The sequence below is a fragment of the Chiloscyllium plagiosum genome, chromosome 1, assembly GCF_004010195.1.
Source record: "Chiloscyllium plagiosum isolate BGI_BamShark_2017 chromosome 1, ASM401019v2, whole genome shotgun sequence".
In the NCBI taxonomy this organism is placed as follows: domain Eukaryota; kingdom Metazoa; phylum Chordata; class Chondrichthyes; order Orectolobiformes; family Hemiscylliidae; genus Chiloscyllium; species Chiloscyllium plagiosum.
Window position 1 is genome coordinate 115,345,759 of NC_057710.1, and position 26,154 is coordinate 115,371,912.

Consider the following 26,154-nt stretch of genomic DNA (forward strand, 5'->3'; position numbering starts at 1 on the left):
GAAGAGAGAGAGAAAAGAGTGTTTGAACTTTAGAAATTGGCACTTAGACAGGACTTCTAAAATTCACTTCATGAAGTAGTGAGAGCTCATTTGGAAGAGCATAAAGTTAAAATGGCAAGATTAGCAGGTGAACTGGCTGATGATTATGAATTGGTCTAGAAAGCAAAGTTTGGCTTCCAGAATCAATTTCAATTCGTGAGGGATAGAAATTGGGGAAAAGAGAAATCCTCACGTGGAAAGAGAAAGGTAGATCTCGGTGAAGATCATAAGGATCACTTACCACAGGGTAAATAGGAAATCCTTGAAGGGGACAGAGAAGTTACTGCAATAAAATAGGCCACATGAAATCACAGTGTTGGTGAGTTAGGAGAAGCACTGAGAAGCCCGATGAAGGAAAACAGGATAAGCTGGTGAATTTTGTTGGACTGGGAACAGAAAGCACAACGGAGACTAGAAAGCTGCACCAGAATGTACAAGCTGGTTGGAGGTTGGTTAAGGAGGAAGTGCCAGATCTTCTTAAACCATATACCTGCAAAGGTAAAATTTACTTCCAAAGGCCAGGAGCAGCAGGTAAAGAGGTTACAATATTAAGAGACACAGGGTCCTCTCAGTCTGTGCTGCTGAAAGATGAGGAGATATGTACCTCTGAAGGACTATTACTAGAAAAGGTACTAGTAAGGGGAATTCACGATGAGACAAAATTATGTAACATGAGGTTACAGCGTCCAGAGAAGAGTGGAGGATTTGTGGTAGGAGTACTGGACGAACTCTCAGTTCCAGGAATACAATTTGTTTTGCTAATGATATGGTTGATTCACCGGTAGGAACGCTGCCTACTCTGGTTGAAAAGTCAGTGGAAATGCAGACAACTGAACAATTGCAGGACACATATCCTGGAATGTTTCCTGATTGCGTGGTAATGAGGTCACAAAGTCACCAGCTGAAACAGGAGAGATCAAACAGTACAGATAAGCAAGTTGAAGTGGAATTAGCAGAAACTCTGTTTGATCAGTTGGTTGGCACAACCCAGGAGCAAATAACGACAATGCAGACATCTTTAGCTCAGAGAAATGAATTGAGTTACAGCAGAAAGATGAAAACTTAAGGCAAATGTATCAAAAGACATACATAGAAAATGAATCAGAATGTATCCCTGAATGTTATTACTTTAAAAATGATGTCTTAATGAGGAAATGGAGACCATCACATATTCAAGCAGGTGAGAAATGGGCAGAAATTCATCAAATTGTATTGCCAGTGGTGTTGCGAGTGGCACATGGGGGTCATTTAGGAGTGAGGAAAACACAGGTTAAAATACAAAGACATTTTTACTGACCTGGACTACATAAGAATGTAGTTGATTTTGCCATATACATGTCAGGTAATTGGAAAACCACAGGCAGTAATAAAACCTGCACCTTTAATGCCTATTCCTGCAATTAGTGAACCTTTTACAAGAGTCTTCATTAATTGCGTAGGTCCCCTACCTCAAACAAAAAGTGGGAATCAGTATTTGTTAACAATAATGGATGTATTGACTAGACTTCCAGAGGCTAATCCAATACTGCTACGCAGAGGGACCTGGGTGTCTTTGTGCATGAATCACAGAAGGTTGGTCTGCAGATACACAGGTAATTAGGAAGACAAATGGAATTTTTGTCCTTCATTTCTATAGGGCTTGATTTTAAAAGTAGGGAGGTTATATTGTGGCTATATAGGGTGTTGGTGAGGTCATACCTGGAGTACTGCATACAGTTTTGTACATCCTTACTTGAGAGAGGATGTACTGGAGAAGGGGTGCAGAGAAAGTTTACTGATTCTGGAGTTGAGGAGTCGACTTATGAGGAGAGACTGAGTAGACTGGGATTATATTCATTGGAAGTTTGAAGAATGATGAGGGATCTTATATAAAATTATGAAGGGAGTAGATAAGATAGATGTAGAGAGGATGTTTCCACTGGCAGATAAAACTAGGACAAGAGGGCATAGCCTCAAAATTAAGGGGGGCAGATTTAGGACTGAATTGAGAAGGAATTTCTTCACCCAGAGGATTGTGAATCTATGGAATTCCCTGCCCAGTGAAGTAGTTGACGCTACTTCAGTACCTGTCTTTAAAGCTAAGATTTTTTTTTGAACAATAAAGGAATTAAGGGTTATAGTGAGAGGGCGGGTAAGTGAAGCTGAGGTCACAAAAAGATCAACCATGATCTTATTGAATGGCAGAGTAGGCCAGACGGCCTACTCCTGCTCTTAGTTCTTATGTTCTTATGTCCTTTCCCCTGAAAATTATCACTATAGCAACAACAAATACCAGTTGAAAATCCAAATGCTTAAGCAGTCCAATTTTCTACTCTGGATTCCCATGACTTTTATTACTAATGAGCTCTCTTTTGAGACCTTGTTAAAGACTTTCCACATGAAATTATATCATTGACAATTATACCATTTACTTGTGATATCCTTAAAGTTGAGTTTTTGAGATATATCACTCTTTGCCTTTCCCTTCTACTTAGAAAAGTCCACTTTCTAGAATGATATCTATTATTTTTAGCTGTTATCATTAATCAACAATAGGTCTGAATTGCTTGGTTCATATTTTCTCTCTCTCTTGAAATCATTGACAGTATATTTAATAGGCCCCTGAAGGTGATACGTTCCTAAACATACCAGGAGTCCGAAACTGCAGATAGAAGCGAACCCATTCACATCTATGGGAAATTTACCTTCCCGGCAGCCCCCTGGTCCCTGGTTCCAGAAGGTTCCCTATAATATCTTCGGGCCTGTTGTAAACCAAAGGTAACTAAAACCTTGGAAAACGATTCCACGGATACAGGGGTCACCTTGTATTGTCACTCACTCTAGCTTTCTCATAACTACTGAAATTGCCCCAGAAACAACCTCTGTAATTTTCAACATACACCATTATATATTAGTGCTTGCTCAAGGAGTTTGTAAGTGCTCAATCCATGATCAAGTACCACTTCTCCTTTGATTTTACAATTTGTACAATATTAAAGATCCATTTTCCACAGATTATTCATCCTTAGCTATTACAGAGTTAGGTTACAATCACACTGAATGGTACAACAGGTTAAGTTGGCTAAAACACCTGGTCATATGGTTCTTGTTCATCTTTGGAGCAATCTTTGCACCCCACTACATTTTTAGCCTTACTTTATTTTGACATTCATTTAAACACTCCTTGATGACCTTATGTATATTGTTTCTCATCCTCTTTCTAATTATTCTTCATTTGGCAGCAATTTATTGGGCATGGTTTGTTTGAGGATTGGAGAAATTGCTCCTTCAGACATTCAGAACAGAAATGGTAGATTGAATGGTCGCTTCCTGTGCCTTAACTAATCTAGGATTCATTGGAAATCACTGAACAGTTACAGCACACATGAAAGACCATTTGACCCACCATATCTGCACCATCTGATGCTTATCTGTGACTGTTTCAAAACTGTGGTGTTGGATTAGGTTGGACAAAGTTAGTATTCACACAACACTAGGTTACAGTCCACCAGATTCATTTGAAATCACAGGCTTTTACGGTGCTTCTTCATCAGGTAAAGTCACTTTGTTTCAAAACTAGCATGTATCAACCAGTTCAGTAACCCTGGATCTTAATGCTGCTCCCCAGAAACCTAACAAAAATGTTTCCCTCTCTAATAGTCTTGGTGCTGAGCATTTTATTTGTACCAGCTATTCCAAAGGCTGTGAACATGTTTTCAACTTTGCAAAAGTTTACCCAAATCAACAATAATGCATTGGTTTAACTACATGACCTTTGTATGTCTGTCATCATGTACAGAGTTTTCTGACAGGACTTTTTGGATGAAAGGACTGAGTGCATGCCCTGGAGGAAACCAAATGGCTTTTTGGGATATCCCTAAAGAAACATTTAATATGAAAAAGGCTGTGTAGTGTTTGTAATTCAATTGTCTAAACAGAACAAAGCAGGCAAGTAATCTATGAAATAACTTATTCATTTAAGGATGGCATGAGGTGCATTAAGAATTACTTCAACAGCATCTTCAAGCTCAACTACTATCATCAACAAAGACAAACGACAGCTATGTGTGTGAACATCACTTCCAAGTCATACACCATCCTAAGTTAGCACGTGAAACCAACACTGGTCTATATCCTGGAATCTGCTGCCCAATACCATCATAAGAATTGTGATGGTTCAAAAAAACAGCATGCTACTACCTTCTCAGGGAAACTAGAAATGGGCACAAGTGTAGCCTTACTGCATTGTCACACTCCAAGAATAAAAAATGATCTTTACACTCATCAAAATAGGATTACTTTTAATAGTTAGTAACATTGTTAGGTTTCAAAACATAAGTAATATTTTTGGGTTAAGCATGGATTTCCATATTTTAAAGTTACAGCAGAAATCTGTACAAAATGCTTTGTGTCTAAGTAAAATTAAATACTCATAGAGGTTGCCAAGTGTTGTGTAACATATTTGACATCATTAGTGGTGAAGTTACAATTTTGCTTATACCTTAACCACAGCTTTTCAGCAAAGGTGAGATGAGAATGGAAGGTACTCAAGGTTTCCTTTTACAGAATTCTAACAGCTGGCACACAAGCAAATTGACCAAAGGAATGGAAAATAGGAATATTCAAGCTTTTGTGTTTAAGTGAAAATGTGTCATACAGCAGAACTTATTAGGAGTGGGGTTTTTGGCGTCAGACTGAAGAAGAGCAGTGAATTGAAAATAAACAGGGCTAGCAATTTTTTTAAGCTTGTAGTCTGGAAGGTACAATTACATATTATTGTGCAGTACTTCTTCAAAATGAAACACTCAAAACATTTCTAGGCAAGTTCTTTTTGGAAAGTACAATTAACAAAATACGTGGTATCCAAGACATTTTATTGAATATTCAAAATAGAAGATCCCATAAATCTATAACTGTGAACATATTTACAAATTCAATTCTAAAAAAGTTGTGACTAAAGTATATAGTATTTGCACATTCTACTCAACAATGACAGAGCCCAAATGACACACTGCCAGAAAAAAAGTTGTGTTTAAATGCTTTGGATATTGTGCACCTTGAATATGAAATGGTGCATATGATTATTAGATTGTGGCAGTAGTTCAGTATTTTCAATAATCTAACCAATATCACTACAATATTCTGCATTAATTGTAGCATATACATCTTCAAATAAAATGATTAAAGATACCATCTAATTTAGAAAAGTAATTTTGTTTTCTTGTATAATAGCTCATTATTTACTATTGCAAACTCTCAAATTTTGCATCTCATTTAACAAAAGGCATGTTACACTGTAATAAACTATTCTTCCCCATGCCAAAATTCCCATCATTAGTTTGAACAGCTAGCCATACAATAGTGAAGTACAAATCCACCAACAGTAGTTAGCATTCAGAATTATTAAGTATATTGTTACACTTAAGAATTGCTAAATTAATTTTCCACGTAGACAAAATTTTTAACCTGATTAACAGTATGCAAAATAAACTACATTAAGAATTACAAGAAGGATTAATTCAATAATCTTATAATACACAATATGCAGAATAAAGAAGAAATGAAAACTGTTTACAAAGTTTAAATTTTTCATAAAACAAAATGAAATAGTAAAAAGAAAATGCTAAGTTAAAGTGTGAGCGAAAAGTAGCATTACGATTTAACATATTGAGATACTAAAATGTAGGATAGTGAACTGCAGAAATGAAAAAAAGACTTTCCAAGTGTTCAACTGTTTATTCAAAATATACATTAACAAAGAGAATAATAAGGTGCGTTATGCACTGGGGCTGATGCATTTGAAGGCCTTTTCTGCAAGGTATATACAGATGTCTATTGGTTGCTGCACCCACCAAAATGTATGATGGTTCTCCTGTTGGTGGCACAGAAAGGAACAGAGATATAAAATTTAAAGAAAGTTAACATGTCATACCCAAATTATGTAATTACGCCTCCTTGACACTGGGCTGAATTATATCAAATTTGAGAGCAGTTGTTCATTGAAGAACTGGAGCTATTGTAGTATGAAAGTGAATTATTTCCCTACATTAGCATATTTTACACAAGTTTCAAATTTAACTTGCTCAAGGCATTTATTAATTCAGAGGAGATAAGCTAATTGTTGAGTACTCTGGTCCACCAATATCTGTTTCCTAAATAAGACTCACAATTGACAATGGATTAGTTTGTCTGCAAAGTTCATATGCAAACATAGACACAGATATTTGGAGCTGCATTTTCAATCCAGATTTGGGAACCTCTTGCCTGGATCATTTCCAAGTCCCAGTGCTGGAGTTGATTATTACTGTGTTATAAAATTGAGTTAATAACATTTAAGAATATCAAAACTAGAAATTATGATAAGCTCTGTAGATCAAAATGTTTACAAACAGATTTTTTGAATATAAGAAAAATAACGAAAGCTCTATAATCTACTTTGTTCAAATACCAATCTAACCAGAAGTCATAATTTACACATTATAGAATTCTGAACATACTAAAAACGGGTTCAAGATATTTTCAAGATTCCTTCTGTGAGTATGATGGAGTATAAACAGTTGATCTGGTTGGGTTTGGTTTCTCAATCCCAAAAGATATTTTATTAAACTTGCAGCAGGCTGGCAAACATGAGCATAGATATCAGGTGGTAGCATATTTAGTTGGTAGAATAAGGGGAATATGTATTCGTAGGAAAATAAACCTAAATGCAGCAGAGGATGGAGGATCTGAGTGCAAAAGTAGCAACACTGGTCAATAAGGTGATTAAAATATCACTGGTATTCATTTTTCAGGGAATGAATTGAAAGATTGAACTTGTGCAAAATTTGGTTAGACTGCATTTGGAGTAGTGTGAACAGTTATGACCATTATTTAATTGTGATAAAGGAAAAACCTTCCCAAACAGATTGACTAGAATTCTTCCAGCATTGACTTTATACCAATCATAAAACATTGTACATTGAACTTGCAGATATGGCTCTTTAAAGAAAAGATTGAGTTGTGATTTAAGTGCGTTATGGAAAGGTGTGAGTAGGAGAAAACATACTTCTACCACAAAGTATTGATGAAGGGTCTTGCCTGAAACTTCAACTCTCCTGCTCTTCTGATGCTACCTGACCTGCTGTGCTTTTTCCAGCTCCACATTTTATCAGCTCTGCTAGATTTTAGAGTCCATGATTAGGGAAACAATTGCAGATACTTGGAAGTGCATTGTAAAATAGGCCTGAGTAAATATGGTTTCATCAAGGCCAGGTCATGCCTGAAAAATCTATTAATATTCTCTGAGGAGGTAATGAGCAAGTTAGACAAAACAGAGCCAGTGGATGTGATATATTTGGTTTTCTAGAAGGCCTTTGACAAGGTGCTGTGCAGGAGGCTGTTAAATAAGATAAAAGCCCATAGTGTTGAGGACAAAATATTGGCATGGATAGAGGACTGGCTGACAGGCAGAAGGCAGGAGTCTTTTTCAGGATGGCAGCTGGTGACTTGTAGAGTTCCACAAGGGTCAATGTTGGGATCACATTATACATTAATGACCTCGATGAAGGAACTGAGGTCATTATTGTTAAGTTTGCAGATGACACGAAGATAGGTGGAGGGACAGGTAGTGTTCAGAAAGCTGGGAGGCTGCAGAAGGATTTGTACAGACTAGGCGATTAGGCAAATATGTGGCAGATGGATTTCAATGTGGGAACGTGTGCACTTTTAGTAGAAAGAGTAAAGGTATAGACTATTATCTAAATGATGTGATTTTTGATTTATGGGGAAAGACTTCAGAAATTTGAAGCACAATAGGACTTGGGTGTCCTAGTTCAGGATTCTCATAAGGTTAACTAAGGTTAATATGCAGTTCAGTTGGCAATTAGGAAGGCAAATGTAATGTTAGCATTCACTTCAAGAGGACTACAATATAAGTAAGAAAAGATGAGGCAGTGTAAGGCATTGGTCAGATCCCATTTGCGACCCATATCTAAGGAAGTATGTACTGATGTTGGAGAGGGTCCTCAGGTGATTTACAAGAATGATCCCTGGAATGAAGGAGTTGTCATATGAGGAGTGGTTCAGTGGATCTGTACTCTTTGGAGTTTAGAAGAATAAGGATAACGGATAAGGGATAAGGGACATCTGACTCAAGCTTACAGAATACTGGGAGGCCTGGATAGGGTGGATGTGGAGTAGATGTTTCTACCAGTAGGAGAGACTAATACCCATGGGCACAGTCTCAAAATGAAAGGACAACCTTTAAAACTGAAATGAGGAGGAATTTCTTCAGCCAGAGAATGGTTTTTATTGCCACAGAAGAATGTAGAAGCCAAGTTATTTAAGATAGAAATATATAAATTCTTGATTAGCAAAGGGATCAAGGGTTACCGGAAGCAGGCAGGAGAATAGAGCTGAGAAAAATATCAGCCATGATCAAATAGTGGAGCAGACCTGATGGGCTGAATGGCCTAATTCTGCTCCTATATCTAAGATCTTATGGTTATCTGCAGACTTTTATGACTCATGCATAGGTACACCCAGATCCCTCTGTAGCTCAGAGCTCTGCATTCTATTACCATTTAGATAACATACTTTTTTTTATTCTTTGTCAAAATGAACAATTTCTCTTTTTCCTACACTACATACATGTGCCAGATTTTTGACCCTCACTTAAACTATCCACATTCTATATAATCTGCTTTTGTCTTCTTCATAACTTACTTTCTACCTATCTTTGAGACATCAGCAAATTTAGCAACCATACCCTTTTGGCCCCTTTATCCAAGTCATTTTATAAATTGATAAAGTTTGAGATGCCAGCACACTACTCAGTACATCTTACCAATCAGAAAATGACCCATTCGTGCCTATTCTCTGTTTCCTGTCATCTATCCATACTAAAATATTATCCCCTACACCATAAATTATTTTATTTTCTACAATAATTTTGATGTGACAACTTACGAAAAAAAAGGACATAATGATGGGGTTAGAAGATTCAAAGTTACTCACGTGGAACCTTAATGCCCCAAATATACATCTGTTTTTACTAAATAGCTTCAAATATTTTATAAGGTTTTATTAGCTTAAAAAATATTCAATTCAGTTGATTCACTTAAGTATTTGGTGAATGAAGAATTATAGTGAAGTACACCAATACCAATATGGTTGTGTCAATCTCCTAAAGTTGAAAAGCTGTAAGCAATATTATTAAAACAAAACAATATTTGAAACAAAACTAAACTGGAAAGATTGAAATAAAAATAAACATATTTTATTCTGGGAGCTTTTTCTTCTTTTACAAAAATAATTTGACAGAATGAATTTGAATCTTGGGTGACCCTTTGGAGGGTCAGTGTTGGGCCAAAGGGCCTGTTTCCACTCTGTAGGGATTCTATGATTCTATTCTATGAAAGCTATAAGTATAGATTTGTTTTCTTTCAAATGTCTTCAATATAAGTTTGAAATAGTAGTTTTCACAGTTTAAAACATAAACTGAAGCAAAAGACCCTCTCAGCCTAGGTGCAGGATAAAAGATAAAAAAAAATAGGCCAGTATTTACTGACTATCACACTGCACATGTGGTGGTACATTGCTTTCTTGAACTGCTTCAGTCCTCAGGTTGTAAGAACACCTTATTGTTGTTAGAAATAGAATTCCCAAGATTTTTACCCAACAATAGTGAAGGAAGAACAACTTGGTCCCAAGTTAGGATGGTATATGATGTTCAGGGGAGCTTACAGATGATGTGTTCCAATACATCTGCTGCTCTTGGCCTTTTTGGTAGAGATTCTGGATTTGAAAGATGCTTTTGCAGGAGCCTCGGTGAGTTTCTGCAATGGATTTTGTAGAGAGTACACATTATTGCCAAATGACAGGCTCAAGGGGCTGAATGGCCTATTCCTGGAGTGAGTTAATGTTTGGAAAGGAGTTGTCAAATCAAGTGGACTGTTTATTCTTGGATAGTGTCCGGCTTATTCAGTGTCATCAGACCTGCACTCATCCAGACAAGTGGGGAGGTTTCAAGAACACTTTTGACTTATACCTTAAAGATGGTGGACAGGAGATCAATTTCTTACCACAGAATTCCTAGCTTCTTGTTTTAAGGAATTCTTGCAGAAATGCTCAGGGACTGAAATCACTGATGCATGCAGATAAAGAAATTGAATCCAAACATTGTGAAGAAACCAGCAGTTTGATTCTGTAAATATCAAAATGATTTTTAAAAACACTGTTAAGAAACCTACCTTCAAGAAGCTGCCCAATGCATCTACCAGTATTCCACTATACTGCTACAATTTTAGACAAAAATGAAAAATGTTAGCATAAACACAATTTCAACATTATAGGTATTCCATTTAATCTTAAAGATAAGCGATTGTATTTGCTCAGTATAGTGAGGAATTTCTTTCAATGTGGCCTATTCTATTCAATTCTAACATTTACATTGATATTTCATTAGTACTACATATTTATTAGCAATAGCAGTTGTACAATATGATACTAAATATAATTTTGTTCAACATTTGTACTAACAAATTTGAATACAACAAACTGCATAGCTTTACAAAACACAAACATTTCACAGTTCTGAAATCTAAAAGGTGATAAGGCACACAGCAAGGGTGAACACTACTGGGTAAGAAATAGAGACTGATTCTTCATATGGGATAAGGGAATCTTGTCAGGCTTTTTAGGAATATCTGTCTCAGGCAACTGCTGGCTGTGTATTTCAAAATGAAAAAAGCAATAAATTATTCATAATGCAAAGAACAGTGCAGTACAGGAACAGGCCCTTTGGCCCACCAAGCCTGCACAAGTAATTATAAATTATGAAATTCAGCTTTCTTTTGCAGCACTTTATGACTGGTTACATATTTTCTTTGAGCTGGTGTGATATAGGTTATTGGTACAAAGGCATTAAATAAAATACTAAGCACAACTTACAAAATTATTACTAACATTGTTGATACAGCGTACGGAGCCAAAATGTGATCAAATTCAGTATCTTGGCAATATCACATCAAAAGATCAACATTTATTCAGTCTACCTCATTCAATTACAGGTCTAGACATCAGAAATCTTTATAGGAAAACATTTTCTGATGTTGTGACTCCATTGGCATCCTTTAAATGATACTCCATCCACTTTTCAATGAGAGCTGTGTCAATACTCATTTTACATCAATAACTAAACAATCTTTTTTGTAGGACCTTGCCTTTCAATTATCGATTCTCTCATACCAGATTTTAACCTAAACTGTAACATTCATTTTTTTCTTAATGTGAACCAGCTAGGTCAACTATGTAGAACAGCCCTGTTGACCACAGTGACTGCGGTCTTGGGTTGTGGTGTGGAAGAAAAGAATAAAGAGCTATGGTGAAACCTGATAAAAAGTATGTACCTTCCAAATGATAGTTCTTCATAAATTGCAACGCTTTAATGAAATAAAATATATCCAGAATCTCTCAAACAATTAATAAAGTACTTATTGCTGCTCATGGAACTGCAAATGGTCTTCAGAGGAGAATGAATATTGCAATAACTTTATTTTTAAAAATGATGTTTTAGTGTCTAATAACCACCACTAAAAAGTGATTAACAGTTATTTTATATTTTTATCTTATTTGTTGTTACTGAATGTTCAAATGAGCAGTATTAAACTGAGAAATTAGACTCGTCTTCCAGGGGTGAAATGCACTTAATTTTACCTTAAGCAATATGGAAGAAATGGTATGCTTTTCCATTATATTGTGATTAAAATCTATTGGGAATTTCTGGAGGAGATAGTAAGATTAGAAATTTGATATTGGTAATTGTGATTCAGTTGGAAGTGCTCTTACCTCTAAGTTGAAGACTCACTTTAGAGACTTTAGCATACACTCCAGTGTAGTACTATGGGAGTACTGACAGAGGGGCTGGGTAAACTCAGACATGTCTGTTCTCAGTTAGCTAAAAAAAGACCTACTGCACTATTTCAAAGAAAGGCAAAGGTGTCATTTCTGGTATTGGGACAATCTTTTTTCTAACCACTACCACTGGAGAACTACTGTTCATAGAGCTTACTATCATAAATTTGCTTTATATTACAATAAAAAGTATGTTTGAAAAGTGGCTGCAAAGAAATTGGAATGTCCCGAGTTCATGAGAAATACTTTTTAAAGGTTAATCAGACTTCCATTAAGGAAGGTAAGCCAGCAATTGATATCTATTTTAATTTTTATGAGAAATACTACAAAGTTTCATATGCAAAGAGAAAGTCTGTAAGTGATGAGATATACTTAAATTATTTTTATTGGAGAAGGTTTATAAAGGAAGTCATATTCAAGGTCTTCAAAATATAATTGATGTTTATATTACATGCTGTGTTTTTTTAATCCTCATTAGAGTAGTGTAAATGTGGAACAGGCTCCAAGCTGGAGTTAATTCATTCAAATGGTTGCATTTACAAAGGAATGTGAAAAAGAAGGAGAAATGTGAAGGCCTGAGCTTGAACTCCAGAGAAAGAAGGTAGCAAGGGAGATACAGAAAGAGAATTTTAAAGCAAGTAAGAATTCAGATAATGTTTCTTCAAAGCAGTGCAGGGAGAAGTTTAATGATCTTTTGCTTTCCACAAGGGTAGGTGTCAACATCTTCTCCACTACCTCATACTCACCATTTACTCTATCTCTGCTATTGCACACCAACATTACCAAGGCTTGTGGATTATAACTCATGAAGCATGTAGGGGCATTGTCTTGAAGAGAAAGGTGTCTAAAGACCCAGAGAAGCAAGCTTTTGCCACTCTGACTTTTAGCCAAGAATTAGCAACATCTAGATTTTCAGGGAAGGTGAGGAGAATTGGGAGCAGCAGTGAAATGAGATGACTTTAGTTAATAATGAGATGCAAATATATGGAGATAAGGTAGTAGCTGCTCATTAGTGAAGTTCAGAATGCTCTGTTAAAACCTTATGGGGAAAATAAGATTTTGTATTCCATTTTTACCGGGTTTTGTCAACTGTTTCGCCATTGATCATGCCACTCAAAATTTGCCAGGGACATAGAAATATTATTTGAGAGGTGGTATGATTAATAAAGAAATAGTACATTGCACATTCTCCCTGTGTCTGAATGGGTTTCCTCCGGTGCTCCGGTTTCCTCCCACAGTCACAAAGATGTGCAGGCTAGGTGAATTAGCCATGTTAAATTGCTCATAGTGTTAGGTGCATTAGTCAAGAGGGAGGTGGGTTGCTTTTCGGAGGGTCAGTGTGGACTTGTTGGGCTGAAGGCCGTTTCCACACTGTAGGGAATCTAATCTAATCTGTGGAATAATTGCAATCCAACCTCAAAAAACTAGATCGAATGAAGTAGAATTAATTGAGATGATGGATTATATGTGAATTTCTTTAGGAATTTGAAAGTAAAATTCTTGAAAATAGTCGAGCTGTTAGTTATCTAAACTTCTTTGATTGAAGCCCAGGTGGCATATCCTGGTTTGTAACCTCAGATAGCATATTTTGAAAAAGATTCAGAAAGGGTCCCTGAAAGTTATCTCAAAAAAAAGGACACAGAGGAGAAAGTGAAAACTTTTTCAGAGTCAAGCCAATGATCAGTGGACATCTGTCAATCAAGTTATTATTCCTCTGGGAGCCTCCTGCAGGGATATTTTAAAAATTGCTCACGAGATCTTGATGGTCATTGGCCATGACTAAATGGTCATTTGGGAACAAAGAAGAGTCAGGTTAAAATAGTGAAGCACTTTTATTGGTCAGACTTGTTTGGAGATATGGTTGAAGTCTACAAGACAGATGACACACCTTGATTCATCAGTTAAACCAACTCAATTGGTTCTATTACCTAGTTTTGATGATCAGTATGGTTCGAGCAGCTTGTGTGGGATCGCTAAACCTAAACAGAGGTATCAATATCTTTCAATCATTCTGAATTTGTCTATCCAATTTCCAAAGGCAAGCCTTTATGAAAAAAAAAGTTAGCAATCAAAAGATTAACTCAGTTTTTCACTAACTCTGGGATATCAAGAGAGCTTAGCCTTAACAGAGATTATGTTTCGTATCACAAATATTGTAGGAGTCAATGTGTAGTTTAGGATGAAAGCAGATTAAATTATGCACATGCCACTCTCAGTCTCAGGATACATCCAACTTTAGAAACAATGATTAGAGTTTATTGGCTTGCATATCTCAATCTATTTCATTTTTACTGCTTGCCATTAGAGAAGCACCTAACAAGTCAACTGGTTTCAATCTCTTTAGATATGTAGTAAAGGGAACACCCAAATTCATTAAAGAGAAAATTATAGCCCAAGAAGAAGTCCCTTACACTATTTGTTCAAGTTTCAAAGAAGTATGTGAACAGCATGTACAGGAACATCAGAATGTCAAGGTTTGCCAAAAGTAATAAAAAAACTGAGCAGATAAGAAAGCTGAAACTCAAACTGTAAAACCTGGGTGTAAACTATTAGCTCTGTTACCTTGATCAGGTGAATTACTGAAAGCTATGTTTATTAGACTTTATTTTGTATATTATGGTTAGAAAGTAAATGAGATAAATCATACAAATAATGCCCAGATAGAAGGGAACATAAATGAATGTGCCATACAAATCTACTGAAACAATATTATGACAAAGAGACTGGTCAACTAGAATATATACTCTGGTGGTAAAGAGGGAAAATGGTGACCTGATTATGATATCAAGATCTGATTAATCACTAAGATTCTAGTTTGATTAGAGAAGGTAGTGCTGTAACAAAATTGACTTTAATCTAATTCCGTGACTTGAGGACTGATAAGGATTGAAAATTAGCACGTTGTAAGAAAATTAATTTTTTTAAAAAGTTACTAGCAAGTTCTACCTAAAGTAATCCTAGATGGCCTTTGCAATGTAAGATTATGCCATTTGGAATGACTGATGTACAAAGTTACCTTACAAAGGTTCATAAACCAAGATTACGCAATTATATTATCTACAAAAGTTGATTTGAAGGTAAATTAGCAGAAGTTGAATTTGCCAAATGCAAAGTCATATATTTGAGACATGTTATTTAAGCATGGTAAAGTTGCCCAGTAAAGCTAAAGTTAAAGCAATTATGGGCTTTGCTGTCCCTAAAACAAAATAGGAAAGATTATGATTCCTCAGAAATGTGTAGGTTCTGCTTGAAGTTTGTAACAACTTTTAACAAAATAGTTGAAGAAGGATTGTACATTTTAAGCAGGCAGAGCTTTGTCAGACTACTTTTGAGGGATTTAGTAGATTCCAGTAATACCCCTCACAACTGACATTAAACATGCAGTGACTGATTTTTCCATTGCTCCTGCCTTAAATAATAAAAATGACATTTGCAAAGGTGATGAACTACTTTAAGATAAAATGTTCTACTTCAAATTTGTTTAAAGTAATACAAGTTTTATTTTAGACCTTTTGGGAACTTTGAATAACACAAGAAACTCTTCCTTCTCTCTGCCCCGATTCCCCTTTACCATCATCTGCCCAACTAACATCCATACCTCCCAAAGTGGCCTGTAGGAAATTCTGAATATCATATTACTGACCAACTGTAATGAAAGCTAATGGAACATTATATTTTATTGCAAGTGGAATTGAATGCAAGAGCAGGGAGGTTATGCTTCAGTTATAGAGGGCATTGGTGAGACCACATCTGGAGTACTGTGTAGGATACTGGTCACTGTACTTACAGAAAGATGTTAATGCATTAGGAGCATTTCAGTAAAGACTTATTAGATCTATACTGGAATAAGCATTTTGCTTTATGAGAAAAAAGTTAGATAAGCTAGGCTTGTATAATTTAGAGTTCAGATGAATCAAAGGTGACTTAACTGAAATATAGAGCTGGAAATGTGTTGCTGGAAAAGCGCAGCAGGTCAGGCAGCATCCAGGGAACAGGAGAATCGACGTTTTGGGCATAAGCCCTTCTTATGCCCGAAACGTCGATTCTCCTGTTCCCTGGATGCTGCCTGACCTGCTGCGCTTTTCCAGCAACACATTTCCAGCTCTGATCTCCAGCATCTGCAGACCTCACTTTCTCCTTAACTGAAATATATAAAATTCTGACAGGACTTGATCAGGTAGATGTGAAAAGGATGTTTACTCTCATGGGAGAATTGAACCAAAGTTCATAGTTTAAAAACATAGGGTCACCCATTTAAGACAGATGAGTTAACATGTTTTTTCTCTGAGATTTACAAGTCTTTGGAATTCCCTTCCTCAAAAAATAGTGAATGCAGCATCTTTAAACATTTCTTACGGAAGAGGCAGATAGATTCTTGATGAGCAAAAGTATGAAAGATGAGGACATACAGGAGTGTAGAGTTGAGGTTAAAATCAGATCAACCATGATCTTATTGAATGGCAGGGTAGGTTCGAAGAATCAAGTGACACACTCAAGAGTTTCAAAGAATGCAAGGTGATCTTATTAAAACTTGAAAATATTCGAGGAAAAAAAAAGGATGTAGATAACATGTTTTCCCTGGTTGGGAACCTAGAACCAGGAGAAATATTTCAAAGTAAGGGGAAAACCAGTTGCAACTGAGATCAAGAGAATTTCTTTCACTCAGAGGTTTGTGAATCTTCAGAAGTCGCTATTCCAGAAAGCTGTGGAAACTCAGTCATTGAGTATGCTTAATGAAGTGATGTACAGAACTCTAAATATCAATAACGCAAAGAGATATGGAATGTTTGAGAGTAAGGCATTGAAATGGTCACCCATGATCACACTGAATGGTGGCACAGGCTTGAGGGACTGAATAGCTGACTTCTGCTCCCATGTTCCTACCTTTCTATTCTTCCTATCAAAGTGAACAACCTCACATTTCCCCATATTAAATTCCATTTGTCAAGCTTTGATCAAAGATTCTCCTTCATTGGTCCATAAGGTTGTGTGGTAATTTTACTGAGGTGTTTAAAATTATTACAGGATTTCATGTAAAAATGACAGGATAGCTATTTCCCCTGGTGAGGGATTTCAAAACAACATGTCATTCAAATGTAAAATGAGGGTGTACGTTTTCACACAGATGGTAATGGAAACTTTCCCTCAGAAGGCTGTGGATGCTGTGTCGTTGAGGTTTTTGGGTTGATTTCGATTTGGTAAATTAATATTGCATATGGAACAAAGCTAAGTAAATAGGGTTCAGGCAGAGATGAATTGTGATCTCATTGGCTGGTGGAACAATCTGAAGGTACTGTACAATCTGTTTCTATAACTGAAGATGAACTGAAGAGCTACAATTCATCAGATTAAGAAAGTTTTAATAAGTAGTTTTGTTGTTTATATCATTCAATTAAATAATATTCCAATTTTCAAAATAATTGTGGTACAAGGGTAGCACTCTTGATTCCAAAACTGAATTGGAATCAAGGTCCATGACTTGAGTACAAAGACCTCCGCTGACACTCCAGTGAATTACTGAGGGAGTACTGCACTCTTGGGGATGTCACCTTACTCTTATGGGTATCACCTTTTGAATGAAATGTTAAACCAAGGCTCCATGTACCTTCTCAAATGTGCATAGATGATGCTGTAGTATGACAGGTATAGTGATTTATCCACAATATTGTGATTAATATTTACATAACAATCAACATCACTAAAATCAGATTATCTGGCCATAGTTGCCTTGTGGTTTATAGAGGTTTGTTGTCATTATCCCTACATTACAAGAATTGCTACATTTAAAACATACAATTGGTTCTGAAGTGCTTTGGGGCATCTTAGGGTCAGTAAAGGTGGTGTGGGTCTATCTTTCTCTCTTTCTATGTGATGGCATCCCATAATTTCCTTTTGAACAAAAAGAGAAAAATATAGTATATCTAGTACCTTAACAACCCAGGAGTATCTCACCAACCAGAGAGCTTTGGAGGAGCTGAAGCTCTGGGGAATCTGGTCAAAGTATCATAAGGAGGAGTGCTATTGATGTGAATAAAACCAAAATCAATTAAGCCGGAATATTTACTGCATCAGTTAAACAGTTATTTGTTATACTTCGCTTTGAAACCATGCCATTGAAAATAAAAACATGCATCTGTTACTTTAAAACAAACACCCTTCATTCAAATAGAAACCACAATATTTTATAAAATGGAAAATTTACTTTCAAGTATTTTTTGAGAAATAAACAATGCTTTAGTTCTCAAACATAACATTGTATTTAAAAGAACATTTGTTTGCCTTTGAATGTCCATCCAAAATGTTTACATATTACTAAACTGAAGTAAAATTTGCAACACTACAAATCTCATGAAATACACATATGCATACACTAAGAAACTAATTATAGTTTATCAGTGTTTACACACAGCATGCATCACTACGCATTCAAACAAGGCACTAAACATGCTTTCAACCGCCCATTCTTTGAAATGAACTATCACCATCTCACACATTAGAGATAGAATAATCTGTGTAATGAAAATTAGTACATGTAAATCCTACAAATCTAGAGGTTGATTAATTCAATTTTTATAGATATTGTCCATTTGATGCTATGTGAACATGCATTGGTTCAAAGAGTTGATCCACCTTGCAACTTTTGGTACTATACTGAAATAACTTAGTCCAAAACATGTTCTAAACTTTGCATCATTTCAGTTGAACCATATTCAGAAGCCTTGATTTTCTTCAATTTCATTCTTTCTTTTACATTTTATTCGACAAATTACTTTTAAGAATACGTGGACTAAGAAAGGCATGATTCACAAATACACATCCTGCTATTTTTTCTATCAGTTTAAAGCTTGGTAGTAAGGGAAATTGTTGTGAACCATAGTGAATATGGAAATTAATTTTAGATTTTATTTAATGCGTAAGAGTAGATCATTGTCAGTTAACAGTAAGGCAATAGCAATTATATGAATAAAGCTGTTTCACTGTATTGAAATGTGCAACTGATCCAAAAGATAGCAGCAATTCTCATCTCTCTTTCACACCAAGAGTACAGATGAGAAAAAATTAATCATATTTGTGTATTGTTAACTTACATCAATTGTGCCTAATTATAATTTGAAATTGCAAGATCAAAAAGAACACTAAAAATTGACATCCGGGAATGAAAATGTCAGTATTCTGCTAAAAGGTAAGTGAAGGGCAGCAAGAAAGAGTGGTAGGCAAAGTTGTAGGTGGACTACAGTAGATGAAGAAGATGGTCCATGACAGATGAGCATCATATACCAGGTAAAAACAAGGACTGCAGATGCTGGAAACCAGATTCTAGATTAGAGTGGTGCTGGAAAAGCACATCAGTTCAGGCAGCATCCGAGGGGCAGGAAAATCGACGTTTCGGGCAAAAGCCCTTCATTAGGAATACAGGCAGAGTGCCTGCAGGATGGAGAGATAAATGAGAGGAGGGTGGAAGGGTGGGGAGAAAGTAGCATAGAGTACAGTAGATGAATCGGGGTGGGGATGGAGGTGATTGGTCGGGGAGGAACGTGGGGAAGGTAGCAAAGATAACAATGGGTGAATGGGGGTGGGGATGAAGGTGATAGGTCAGAGAGGAGGGTGGAGTGGATAGGTGGAAAGGAAGATAGGCAGGTAGGACAAGTCATGGGGATAGTGCTGAGCTGGAAGTTTGGAACTAGGGTGAGGTGGGGGAAGGGGAAATGAGGAAACTGTTGAAGTCCACATTGATGTCCTGGGGTTGAAATGTTTCGAGGCGGAAGATGAGGCTTTCTTCCTCCAGGCGTCTGATGGTGAGGGAGCGGCGGTGAAGCAGGTAGTCACAGAGGGAATGGTCTTTGTGGAGGTGGAAAGGGGTGGGGAGGGAAATATATCCCTGGTGGTGGGGTCCGTTTAGAGGTGGCAGAAATGTCGTCAGATGATTTGGTTTATGCGAAGGTTGGTAGGGCGGAAGGTGAGCACCAGGGGGTTTTGTCCTTGTGGGACCCCACCACCAGGGGTCCCATCCAGGCACCGCAGGAATTGAAAAACCTGCACCACTCTAATCTAGAATCATATACCAGGTCAACAGATATCCTGACAAGAGTCACTATAAGCGGCAATTGTATGCAGGTGATGGGCATTGACTAGACATTCACTTGAACCCCAAAATTTGAAGACCAAATCTATGATTCCTAGGGTTAAGAGGTGCTTGCTGGCAATATGTAAATCTACAAGTACACATTATAAAAGTGTGTGGTGCATTTGGACTTTTCAGAAGGCTTTTGATGAGATCTCACATTAGTGGTTATTGGGCAAAACTAAAGCACACAAGATTGGCAGTGTATACTGGCATGGATTGAGAACTGGTTGACAGACAGGAAACAGAATAAATGGGTCTTATTCTGGGTGGCAGGCAGTGACTAGTGATGTACTGCAAGGATCAGTGCATGGTCCCAGCTATTCACAATAAATATACCCTCCAAGTGACCTGGATGAGGAAACCAAATGCAACATTTACAAGTTTGTTGATGACACAAAAATGGGCAGGATTGAGAGTTGTGAGGACAATGCAAAGAGGCGGTATAATGGCTCAGTGGTTAGCACTGCTGCCTCACAGCGCCAGGTAACCCAGGTTTGATTCCAACCTTGGTGACTATCTGTATGGAGTTTGCACATTCTCCCATTGTCTGCATGGGTTTCCTCCGTGTGCTCCAGTTTCCTCCCATAGTCCAAAGATGTGTAGCCTAGGTGCATTGGCCATGCTAAATTACCTAAAATGTCCAGGGATGTGTGGACTAGGTAGATTAGCAGTGAGAAATGCAGCGTTAGAGGTTTAGGATAGGGTAGATGGCGTGGGTCTGAATGGGATGCTCTTTGGACAGTCGTTGTGGACTCAATGGGCTGAATGGCCTGCTTCCACACTATATGGATTCTTTGATTCTGAAAAATGGTCAAATACATGGCATATGCAGTACAACATAGCTGAATGTGAAGTTTATATACCTAAGTGTGTAAAACATCAAGGTAGAATATTATTTACATGGGGATATTTTGAGAGATTTGGATGTACAAAGGTTTCTGCTGTGTCCTTGCACACAATTCAATGAAAGCAGGCAGGTGGAAGTGGCAAGCAACTAGGAAGGAAATGGTATGTTGGCCTTCATGACAAGGGGATTTGAGTTCAGAAATAGGACTGTCTTACTGCAGTTAAATAGGACCTTGGTAAGACCACACCTGGAGTATTGTTGCCATAAGGAGAGTTCACTAACCTGTTTCGGGGGATGGCAGGACTGTCTTATGAGGAGAGATTGGTTGAACTGGCCTATACTCATCAGAGACAGATGAGAGGGGATCTGATTGAAACAAAATTACAATAGGGCTGAAAAGACTAGGTGCAGGGAAGATGTTTTCCCTGGTTGGAAAGTCTAGAACCTGGGGTCAGTCTCAGGATATGGGGTAGAACTGACATTTAGGTTTGAAACGAGAAAAAAAAAAATCAGTCAAAAGGTCGAGATTCTATGGAATTTTTCACCACAGAAGACCATGGAGTCACTGAATATTTTCAAGAGAGTGATAACTTTTTATATACTAAAGACATCAAGGGGACTGAGAGAAAACAGCATTAAGCTAGAGAATCAGCCATGATCACTCTGAAGGGCACAGCAGGCTTAAAAGGGCTGAACTACCCCTGCTCCTAGTTTCTAGTTAAGGCTTGTTTCCAGTTCTACCCTTTACTAATGAGCCCACTGGAATAATGTGGTTACTAAGCAATACTACCTGAAGCTGCAGGTTGGAAGTAAAAATGTTTCAAAAAGAAAATTATAATCTAAGTGCCAAATGTGTAAAATAGCAGACAGTATGTACAGATTGTCAGATATTCTTGGAGTTTGAACTGTAAAATCAGTGGCAGTATAAAGTGTATATGTGTTACATCCCACTAAAAGAAAATAAAGTAATTTGCTAAATGAAGTGATAACATAATTAAAATGTTTTGTGAGATCAATGCCTATAAGTAGTATAGTGAGGAGGTTTGGACCGTCTAATACAGTTATTCAATGGAATATACAAGAAAGATTACTGTTAAATGCCAAAAATGGATTCATAAAATAGCTGGGTGTTTCCATAGAAAGACCTATATCATGGACTTCAACATACCGTGTAGAAGATTGACAAAAGTCAATTTTGGTTTAGTACAAACAATTAAGCTATGAATTTTGTTCACAAGTATTGTATAGACAGTTTAATGGTTAAGTTTTAGAGATGGAGATATCTGTTGACTTGAGAAAACTTTTCCTACAATTCTAACATCCTTACTGGAAGAAATGAAAGAAAGAATAGAGGACTCAATCATTGTCAGATGTCTAAAACGGTCCAGCTACTGGGTGTAGGCATTAATGCAGTGCAAGGATTAAAGACAGGCAGAATGAGGATCTGAGCATCTTTAAGGAGAAAGTGCACCTCTGGGCCACCCGGACGAACCAACCCAACCACCCTGTAGCACAGCATTTCAACTCCCCCTCCCACACCACCGAGGATATGCAGGTCATTGGACTCATCCACCGCCAAACCACAACAACGCAACGGTCGGAGGAGGAGCGTCTTATCTTCCGACCGGGAACCCTCCAACCGCAGGGGATGAACGTGGACTTCACCAGTTTCTTCATCCCCCCTCCCCCCACCTTGTCTCAGCCGAATCCCTCCAGCCCGGCACCGCCGTCCTGACCTGCAGTCTTCTTCTTGACCTCTCCACCTCCATCCTACTCCGACCTATCACCCTCACCTTGACGGGAGTCATAAATTGATGCAGCAAATCCAAATGCTCATGAAGGGCATATAATGTCTACATGACGGTTATGATCTTGAAGTTTTTTTTTAAATGTCTCAGTTGTTAAACTTTAAAGAAGTTTTAAAACATGAATTTTAAAAACCCAGCTAGACTTTTGATTGACAGACATAAATTAGAAAAAATCCAATAGCATCTGGTCAGACAGTTCCAATGAGCTCTTTGTTAACATTTCTCCTAGGGCTATTATTATGTCATAGAAACATTGAATATATGAGCAGTAGCAGGCCATTTGGCCCTTTGACCCTGCTCATCATCATTTATTATGATCATGGCTGATCACCCAACACTGCACCCTGTTAACAGTTCCTCCCCCGTCCTTTAATTCTTTTGGTCCTAAGAACTATATCTTTAGAAACACAATGAATGTTTATTTGACTGGCAGTTTAAAGGGTCTATTAATGATTAATTGTGCTGAATCTTATCTTACTTTTGTTAAAGTGTCATTTTTACAGAATATCATGAAGAGTTTCTCTCCACAAAACTTTGCGAGTTTACTTGCACTATTGTCCCAAACTCGCCTCATTAACCACACACCATGCTCCTCTGGCATTTGTCATGTCCAATATTGGCTTGATCTTCTCAATTGTTGGAGCTAGAGGTACTCACCAATTCTGCAATATCCACGATCCCTGATGCTCGTGCTACCTTGGAACTTTAACCATGCACTTGGTCAAGCATCAGCAATTTGAAGTCACTCTGCACTGTTAAAGTCATGGCACATCAGCCATACAACCATCATTTCTCACAAGGGGGCATAGGTGACACATGATTGCATATACAAGTGTATACTCCGATACTGAAACACCAGGCTACACAACATACCTGTCCTTAGCCACATCCCATCTTACAACCTTCGCAAAGTCACTGCTCCTCTTTCACCAATGGCCATGGTAGCCCAGCATCTTATCATGTGTCAATATGAATATACAGAAACTTTCAGTCACCTTCAACCATTCACTTATATTAGCCCAATGCAGCCGTGCATGTTGAGCTGATGTTTCTCCTGATCATGTCTTCATCCTCTTCTTTGGAAGTCTGTGCCTGCTCTTCCATTTCATCAGCATCCATCCTCTCTTTGCCTACTCCAATTACATAAATCATAGTATGCTAGGAATATACTGCACACTCAAGGGTTAACTGCAAGGTTCCATGCTGGTGAGGAGGTAGGATTAGATGAGGTTGGGGGCAGGCTCTAGTAGGGTGTGACTGTCAGGTTCAGGGTGTATACAGGGTCAGGAAAAGTATGGTCGTCAGAGTGGTTAGTTCTATGATTATCCAGGAATTAGACTAAGCTTTTTAAATCCACTAACATTTCTTGGGAACTATGACAATATTGGGATCGTCTCTCTGCATGTTACCATTTTTCTCAAGCAGCATATTCAGAGTATCACTCACATAGGCATTGTGAGTTCCCAACTCACAAACATGATTGCTTGTTATTTTTTTTCAAATTCACTCATGGGATGAGTTGTTGCTCATGAGGCCAGCATTTATTGCCCATCCCTGAGGGCAGTTCAGAGTCAACCACAACACTGTGGGTCTGGAGTCACATGTAATCCATTCCAGTAAGCATGACAGATTCCTTTCATAAAGGACATATGTGAACCAGATAGTCTTTTCCCAACAATTGGCAGTGGATTCACCTGACATCATCAATAGATTTTCACATTTTTTACTGAATTCAAATTCCACCATAGGCCGCCAGAACATTACCTGGGACTCTTTATTAACAGTCAAGCAATAATGCCACTAGGCCATTGCCACCCTCTAAGCCCGACTCACGACAGGTTGCAATCTTACCAAAATCATCATGCAAACCAGCTGCTGGAAAACTTGACACGGAAATCAGAGTGAGTCCTTGATGGGCTGAACTCACCGCTTGCTCCAAATGACCTGCATGTTGGACACGGGGCATCCACATATCTTGGCATGGTCCATGGGCACCAGTCGCATGCACCCCATGTTAGCAAATATTGGCAACCTCTATGAACCCTCATGTCACATCTCTAATTCATTTACAGGTCTCTTCTGCAATTCATGTTGAATTTTGATCTGAATTCTTCAACTCTTACTGTAATGCTGCAGCAAGGACACTATGCACTCAGGGTCACACACCAGATTATGGTCTGGTCCAGTCTGCATCTCTACGATCTTCACATGCTGTCACATCACTCACTCACACTGAACCTATCTAGATGCTCAGAGCATTCCTGCCTCACATTGCCTGGTCTTAAAAACAGAAAGTGCTGGAGAAACTCAGCAGATCTGTCACCAGCCGTGGAGAGAGAAACAGAGTTAATGGTTTTAGTCTAATAAGACTCTTGCTTGGTCTTGTCTTTTTTGTGCTTTGCCCCCTCAGCCAGAGATACCAAACTCATATAACTGCTATCTTGTCTTGCTATTTAATAAAGGAATAAATGAAGGAAGCTTATCATAGTTATCAGCATGTCTTAGTCAAGTCAAAGGGGTTAGCCTTCTCTCAGGAGTTACTGGCACTGTAAGTCAGTATACCTCTGATGAGAGTTTAGCCTCTGCTTGGGGATGATCAGAATCATAATGCTGTTTCATCAATGACCTTTCCTCCATCATAAGGTCAAAAGTGGAGATGACTGCACAATGTTCAGCATCATTCATACCTCCTCAGATACAAAAACAGTCCATGTTCAAATGCAACAAGATCTGGACAATCTCCATTCTTGGGGTGCCAATACGCCACACAAGCGCCAGGCAATGACCATCACCAGTAAGAGACAACCTAACCATCATCTCTTGATATTCAATGGTGTCACCATCACTGAATCCCCCACTATCAACATCCTGGGGGTTACCATTGTCCAGAAACTCAACTGAACTTACAACATAAACACAGTTAAAAATGTGTTGCTGGAAAAGTGCAGCAGGTCAGGCAGCATCCAAGGAGCAGGAGAATCGATGTTTCGGGCATGAGTCCTTCTTCAGGATTTTCCTGAAGAAGGGCTCATGCCTGAAACGTCGATTCTCCTGGTCCTTGGATGTTGCCTGACCTGCTGCGCTTTTCCAGCAACACATTTTCAGCTCTGATTTCCAGCATCTGCAGTCCTCACTTTCTCCTCGAACATAAACACAGTGGCTACAACAGCAGATCAGTGGATAGGAATACCGCGATGAGTAACTCATCTCCTGATTCTCCAAAGCTTGTCCACCATCTACAAGGCACAAGTCAGGAGTGTGATGGAATACTCCATACTTGCCTGGATGAGTGCAACACCAACAACACTCAAGAAGCTTGACACCATCCAGAACAAACGGACTGGTAAGCTAGAGGAGATACTTGTTAGGAAGGAAGATGTGTTGGGCATTTTGAACAACTTGACGATAGACAAGTCCCCCGGGCCTGACGGGATATATCCTAGGATTATGTGGGAAGCAAGAGA

At 38.0% G+C, this 26,154-nt stretch overlaps 1 protein-coding gene across 12 annotated transcripts in view; it reads right to left on the reverse strand.

The window, feature by feature from the left end:
- Positions 1-4,875: 4,875 nt before the first annotated feature.
- The window catches only part of LOC122551995 (prominin-1-A-like), a 281,448-nt gene continuing 260,169 nt past the window's right edge, over positions 4,876-26,154 (reverse strand). For 9 of the 12 annotated variants that reach the window (XM_043694569.1, XM_043694612.1, XM_043694582.1 and 6 more), the window contains 3 exons: positions 17,839-17,928; positions 10,248-10,292; positions 4,876-5,890 (listed from right to left, as the gene is read on the reverse strand). In XM_043694569.1, coding sequence (XP_043550504.1) covers positions 17,859-17,928 — 70 coding nt within the window. In that variant the 3' untranslated portion in view covers positions 4,876-5,890; positions 10,248-10,292; positions 17,839-17,858. Of the gene's footprint in view, positions 5,891-10,247; positions 10,293-17,838; positions 17,929-26,154 lie in introns of those variants that run through there. The other 3 variants (XM_043694592.1, XM_043694603.1, XM_043694596.1) reach the window with 3 other exon arrangements.